Below are 7,396 nucleotides of genomic sequence, written 5' to 3'. Positions count from 1 at the left end.
CACCCCCCCCCCGGGGCCCCGGGGGCCCCCCACCCCCGCCGGGACAACCCCCGGGGGGGGCCCGGGACAAAACCCCGGGGCCCCGGGGACACCCCCCCACCCCCCCCCCCGGGGAAAAACCCCCCGGCCCCCCCCGGGGAACAACCCGGGCCCCCGGGAGAACCACCCCCCCCGGGGCCCGCCCGGGAGCACACCCCGGGCCCCGCCCCCAAAAAACCCCCGGGCGGGGGGAACACACCCGGGGCCCCCGGGAGAAAAACCCCCCCCGCCCCCACCCCGGGGCCCCCCCCCCGGGACACACACCCCCCCCCCGGAGACACACCCGGGCCCCCCCCACACCCCTCCGCACCCCGGGAGCCAACCCCCGCCCCCGGGGACCACCCCCGCCCCCCCCGGGCAAAAAACCGCCCCCCCCGGGGCCCAAAACCCTTTCCCCCCCCCGGGGCAAAACCCCTTTCCCCGCCCCCCCCCAACCCCCCCCCCCGCCCCCCTCCCCCCCGCCCCCCCGCCCCCGCCCGGACACCCCCCGGCGCCCCCCGGGACACCCCCCCGGCGCCCCCCGGGCCCCCCGGGGGGCCCCGGCCCCGGGGGAGCAAAACCCCCCCCCCGGCCCGGGGACAAACCCGGGGCCCCCGCCCGGGAGAAACCCAAAACCCCCCCCCCGGGGACACCCCCCCCCCCCGCCACACCCCCCCCCCGGGCCAAAACCCCCCCCCCCCCCCCCCCCCCCCGCCGCCCCCCCGGGAAACCACACCGGGGGCCCCCCCGGAGCCACACCGGCCCCGGGCCCCCCGGGACCCCCGGCCCCCCCCCGGGACCCAAACCCCGGCCCCGCCCGGGAGCACACACCCGGCGCCCCCCGGGACCCAACCCCGGGGGGCCCCCCGGGCCCCCGGGAGCACACACCGGGGGCCCGGGGGAAAAACCGGGGGGCCCGGGAAAAAAAGGCGGGGAAAAAAAACCCCCGGGCGGGACCCCCGGGAGAAACCCGGGGCCCAAACCCAAACCCCCCCCGGCCCCCCCCCCCCCCCCCCCCCGGGCCCCCAAAACCCCCCCCCCCCCCCCAACCCCCCGGGCCCCCCCCCCAAAACACACCCGCCACCCCACACACCCCCCCCGGGGGAACACCCCCGCCGGGGCCCCCCGGGCACACCCCCCCCCCCCCCCCCCGGGGCCCCCCCCCCGGGGGGCCCACCCCCCCCCCCGCCCAACACACACCCCCCGCCCGGGGGCCCCACAGGGGGGCCCCCCAGAAAACCCGGGGCCCCGCCCCCCGGGGGAGACCACCGCGCCCCCCGGGAGAAACACCCCGCCCCGGGGGGGGGAAAAACCCCCCCCCCCCAAACACACCCCCGGCCGCCCGGGACACACCCCCCCCCCGGGACACACACCCGGCCCCGGGCCCCCCAACCCCCCCCCCGGGGGCACACACCCGGCGCCCCCCCGGGGAGCAACCCGGGCGCCCCGGGGAAAACCCCCGGGCGCCGCCCGGGGCAAAAGCCCCCCGGCGCCCCCCGGGAGCACCACCCCCCCCCCGGGGCACCCCCCGGCCCCCCCCCCCCGGGGGAAAAACCCCGCCGCCCCCGGAGCAACCCCCCCCGCCCGGGAGCACACACCCGGCCCCCCGGAGCCCCCCACCCCCCGCCCCCGGGAGCCCCCGGGCCCCCCCGGGGAACACCCCCGCCCCGGCGGCCGGGGGAAAACCCCCCCCCCCCGGGCACACCCCCGGGGGGCCCGGGGGGAAAAAAGGGGGGCCCCGGGGGGGCCCCCCCCGGGGGCCACCCCCGCCCCCCGGGGGCCCCAAAACCCCGGCCCCCCCCCGGGGGAACACACCCGGCGCCCGGGGCCCCCCCGGGGCACACCCCCCCCGCCCCCCGGGGGGACAACCCCGGCGCCACCCGGACAAAAACCGGCGCCCGCCCGGGAGAAACCCCCGGCGCCCCCCCCAAAAACACCCCCCGGGGCGCCGGGAGAAACCCGGCCCCCGGGGCCCAAACCCCCCCCGGGGGGCCCGCGCCCCCCCCCCCCCGGCCCCCCCCGGGAAAAACAACCCGGCCCCCCCCGGGAAAAAACCCCCCGGGGGCCCCGGGGGGGAGCAAAAACCCCCGCCCCCGGGGAAACCCCCCGGGCCCCCCGGGACAACACCCCCCCCCAAAACAACCCCCCCCGGGGGAAAACCCCCCCCCGCCCACAAACACCCCCCACACCCCCCGGGCCCCCAAACCAAAACCCCCCCCCCCCCAAAAAAAACCCCCCCCAAAAACAACCCCCCCCCAAAACAACCCCCCCCCCAAACACCCCCCCTCCCCCAACACACCCCCCCCCCCCAAAAACCCCCCCCCCAAACACCCCCGGGGCCCCCCCACACACCCCCCCCCGGGAAACACCCCCCCCCCCAAAACACCCCCCCCCCAAAAAAAACCCCCCCCCCACCCCCCGGGCCCCCCGGGGGACCCCCCCGGGCCCGGCCGGGGCCCGGGAGAAAAACCCCCGGGGGCCCGCCCGGGGCCCACCCCCCCCGCCCGGGCCCCACCCCCGGGGCCCCGGGCCGGCCCCCCCCGGCCGGCCCCCCCCCCCCCGCCCCCCCCCGGGCCCCAAAACACCCGGGCGCCCGGCGGCCCCCGGGAAACACCCCCCGGCCCCCGGCCCGGGGACACCACCCCCCCGGGGGGGAGCCACCCGGGGCCCCGGCCCCCCGGACCAACCCGGCGCCCGGGGGCCCCCGGGGCCCACCCGCCCCCCGGCCCGGGAGACCACCGGCGCCCGCCGGAGCACACACCCGGGGGGGGGGCCCCCCGGGAGCACACACCCGCCCCGGCCGGAGACACACCGGCCCCCCCGGGGAAAACCCGGGCGCCCCCCCCGGGACACCCCCCGGCGCCCCCGGGAGCCCCCAAACCCGGCCCCCCCCCCGGGAGCACACCCCCCCCCCCCCCCCCCCCCCTTTCCCTCCCCCTTTTTTTACACCCCCCTTCTCCCTTCATTCCCTGATCAAATTCCCATCCCCCCCCCTTTTACAACCCCCCCCCCTTTTCCCACACACCCCTTTTCCCTTCCTCTCCTTTCAAAATTTTTTCCCCCCTTTTTTAAAAAAAAATTTTTTCTTTAAAATTTTTACAACGAATTTTTTTACGTTAAAAAATATTTATTTTTTAATTAAATGGAAGGAAATTTCCCTTTTCACTAAAACCCTCTCCAAAAATTTTAAACCCCCAAAAAAGAAAATTAATTTAACGACTTCTTAAAAAAAAAATTTTCCCAATAACATTTTTAAACCCAGTTTTTCAAACATTTGATCCCCAAAAATTTTAAAATCCAGGTTTTAATTCTGGGTTGGGATAGCACTTATTAAAACACCCCAAAAACGGGAAAAACCCGAATCACTTCTTTTCGGAAAACAGCAATCACATTAATTTTCTTATTTAAACTTTTTTATCAAAAATTTTACTTTTTTTTTAAAAAACTTTTTTAAACTAAAACCCTAAAAAATTGGGGTTGAATCAACGAGGTTTTTAAAAACCCGCTATATTATCAATTTGTACTAATAATTAAAAAATAGATAAGGCCCTTGGGGGTTTAAATTTTTTTTAAAATAAAAAAAAAAAAAAATGCCCTGGATAGTATTTATTTAGACTTGTCCCTTGTCTCTAGAATATCAATATTAATAAATAAAATTGACCTTTAGGACTTTAGGACTCCAGGCTATGTCTTATTCTAGAGATTTCAAAGTTTTAAACTATGGGAAGATAAGCTAGTATTCGAATTAAGCTGAACTATCCTGAACCAAAAATTAAGGTGATGTTGGCCAGCCTAGGCATTCTGTGTAAACATGATCAGGATACAATTAAGGTGTATTTTTATGTCAACGCCCACGACTCTGTGTACGTATGCGGACACATGGTATATAATAAAATTATAGTCCTCACACCTGCTGTCCACCATATCAGTACTGACTCGCCTTCTTCATATCAGAAATGTCAACATCGACGCAGATTTATTGTATCATGTCATATAGATATTTTTCCTTACACTAACAATATAGCTTTACGAACTCTTCGGGATTGCATAATACTAAACTCTACCAGCAAGGAAAAAATATATTTTATCATTTTACAATATTTACCCAAAATTAATAATTATGTACGTCATGGTTTTAAAACTTACTGCAGCGTGTTTGCTAAGGTTAGCAATGCGTGGGCCGATAGACATCATATCAAGGGCTGGGTGATATTCTGATTTATTGGTTAAATCTTAACTTCCTGTTATGATGTGGGCAAACAGCGATGTAAATCATCACGTTTTTCATACAGCTGCCCATGTGGGTTTGTTGTAAGTAAAGATCGAGGTTAGGGTTAAAAATATAATTTGTGTGTTTCCGCTAACATGTCAGAAAAGGAAATCGGAAAGGTAGATGGGAAATAGTTTTAATTTTTATAAATAGTTTTTACTAAGGTTATATAAACAAGGAACCTTGACTTATAACATCCGTTCTTAAAAAAATGACAAAATCAATAAAGCAATCATTGAATAAATGAATAGATAAATAAATAAACAACAAATTCAGAGTTAGCAACAAGTAGTTTTAGCGGAAACGAAGTATATCTGAACGGCATGGTAAATAAAGTTGTTTTTGTTATCTTAAGGTACATCGTCAAAAAGCTATACGTGAAAGTGAAGGACATTGCAAGGTCTCTCTTTCCTTTTCTGATCAACTCTTCAATATGAACTCTAAATCAACAGTTGTGAAAGCTCATGTACACGTACACCACTTGATGCGTTAATGTTAAGGGTAAAATTGAGGTTCCGTAACAGTACGAGAATTTTCTGCTATGTTCAATCGTAACAGGAAATCGAAATCCCAGCAGAGTCGGTCGGCAGACAGCATACATGTATCAAGAATCGGTAGGCATACACAATACAGAATTAATCGGCAGACACAAAATCGAGAGTTGACCGCCAGACCCAAGCTAGAGTTTACCGGTAAATGTTTGTAGCTAACAATTTATTTCATTTTTTTTCACGAAAAGATAGATTTATTTCCAATGAATCTAATCTTAAGTATTATACTTGTCCTGAAGCATACGACGGGAGTTTAAGAGCGAACACCATATATTAAGTCATATTAATATCAAAAATGAAGAAGATTAACCACTCCCGATTATTCATACACATAGCACAACCACTAAACAGCATTAAACATTAAAACATTATCTGAAACGTTTCACTGTAAATAAGGGCACACAACAAATTATCGAATACAAATACGAATATAAACTGTACATGCTCTCTCTGTGAATTGAAACTCTTGCTCCTAATTAATAACGTGCTAACTTAATACATTGAGTAACTCTACTGTCTTCTTGTGTGAGCTGTTTCTACCACAACAGAAAGGCTATTCTGAGGATGAATTGACCTGTTTTGTGTAAACGTGAGTTCTCTTCAAAATATCGGCTGGGATGTAAGGATATGACATAAAGTGAAATGTGGAAAGTATTTACTACTGGAAACAGATTATGACAGGTTTTTAAAGCTTGTTTCCGGATGATATTCCTGTATATTTTGTCGGTATTGTTGGAAACCTTTGTATTATACATATTGGAATGAAAACAAGTTGATATTAAAGTGAAATGCCTGAATTAGTATGCAGAAATGACAATTTTGGAAATGTATAGAAATATAATATATATCGAAATAAATAATTAGCAATTTTCATTTTTTTCCAAAGCAATAAATTGATAGAAATACATGTATATATATATATATTTTAAATATCACACAACTAACTGCTAACTACTTCTTGTGCGTTATCATTTCCGGGACCTAGTGAAGCGGCCTTCAAGTGTTAGCCAATCAAACTGCATTAAACCACGTAGTTGAAAAATAGTCCTGGTGTCAAAGCTGAAGGGCATCGTTTCAACCAATTAATTTCATGCTTTTGGGAGTTGAATAAGACCCATCTGTTGTGGTTGGAGACATATGTGTATATATACAATAATGATGTTCACAGTTGAAGTAACAGGTGCATTCATAAATTGAGTTATGGAAGACAAACGGTGGAAATACAAATAAGACGAATTTACAAATTTGTTTTTAGTAAGTTAGTATAATTACTATTCATTAAGGGATGGAATTGATAACAATTGTTATCGTAAGCAAGTGATCTCCCAAGTAAGAGGTTTATTGTAGATTTAGTACATTTTACCAAGTAGTGATATTCGTCTCCGACCTTTCCATCGTTACAAATAGTGCAGATATTCATGTAAAACATTATTCCACCTTCATTTTCCAGTTACAAAAAAAAACAAAAAAAACAACAACAACATATTTATTATTAGTTGTTTTAAATTTACGTAGCACGATCCTGTCTCTATTATCTACATAAATTGATTATATATATTGTTGTTTGTTGATGTTTTTTTTTTTTTTTTCTTTCTTTCTTTTTTTCATTTGTTTTTTTTTACTGTTAAGAAATCCTTAAATAACACACAGACTTAGAAGACTTAAAAGTGTCTCTTTTCCTTTCCACTTTTCAATGTTTAAAATCTGTTCGACCATTCTTTGTTTAATATTTATTTAGGACGTTTTTAATATAATGTCAGCCATGGCTGTGAAAGCAAAGAACGATCGTGGTAAAACTCAACTTCTTTGTTACTGTACATATAAGTATATTGCTTCATTGTTAAAAGTGGGGCCAATGCCTATGAAAATTTAACATTAGCGCCTGCCCTACTTCAGTTTTTTTTATATTATTACCATAGTTACCATATATAGATCATATAAATCGATTGTCATAGTGGACCACCTTGCATAACACCAAGTTAAGTGAAGGGGGTACCCTAACAAAATGGTTAAGAATTTTCACAGACTAATGTAGAGTTGAAAATGATGTAATACACTTTACTGTGTATAGATTTGCGGTTATTTTGATACCAAACATGTCATATTGTCATACACGAGATAAGTGTATACGCAGTGATACTTTTAATTGTTTTTTTACAACAGTATCTATACAAAAATATTCTTTCTGTATTATTTTTGTTTTATTGTCACTTTACCAAAATCATACCTTAGCATGCACAATTTATACAATCTATGATAAATACCTCATTCCAATGACTAATTAACATACACATTTGTTGACACTCCAGCAACAAGTGCAGATCTTATTAATAGAGACCTCGTTAAAATTTATTCTTTGTCAAATAGATTTCTAGTTGATTTTAATCCTCTAAAAACCGAAAATGTAACAGTCAGTAGAAAAGGCGTACGTGTAGCTCATCCTCCGCTCTACATGAACAGCATTCTTATTAATGAAGTTAGTCTCCACAAACATCTCGGCGTGTACATATCTGACAACGGCATATGGAAAAACCATGTTCATTATGTAATTGACAAA

The 7,396-nt window shown here is 52.6% G+C and overlaps 1 protein-coding gene across 1 annotated transcript in view; it reads right to left on the bottom strand.

Annotated features, from left to right (window-relative positions):
• LOC117340655 (rRNA 2'-O-methyltransferase fibrillarin-like) overlaps positions 1 to 2,633 on the bottom strand; it is a gene marked incomplete at its 5' end in the record, with an annotated part of 3,474 nt that extends 841 nt beyond the window's left edge. Inside the window, 2 exons of the mRNA XM_033902419.1 lie at positions 452 to 535; positions 2,534 to 2,633. Of these exons, the coding sequence (XP_033758310.1) occupies positions 452 to 535; positions 2,534 to 2,633 (184 nt within the window). The remainder of the gene's footprint in view (positions 1 to 451; positions 536 to 2,533) is intronic.
• Between the last annotated feature and the right edge of the window lie 4,763 nt (positions 2,634 to 7,396).

The sequence above is a fragment of the Pecten maximus genome, chromosome 13 (assembly GCF_902652985.1).
Source record: "Pecten maximus chromosome 13, xPecMax1.1, whole genome shotgun sequence".
Classification (NCBI taxonomy): Eukaryota; Metazoa; Mollusca; class Bivalvia; order Pectinida; family Pectinidae; genus Pecten; species Pecten maximus.
This window is presented reverse-complemented; position numbering and strand designations above follow the sequence as displayed.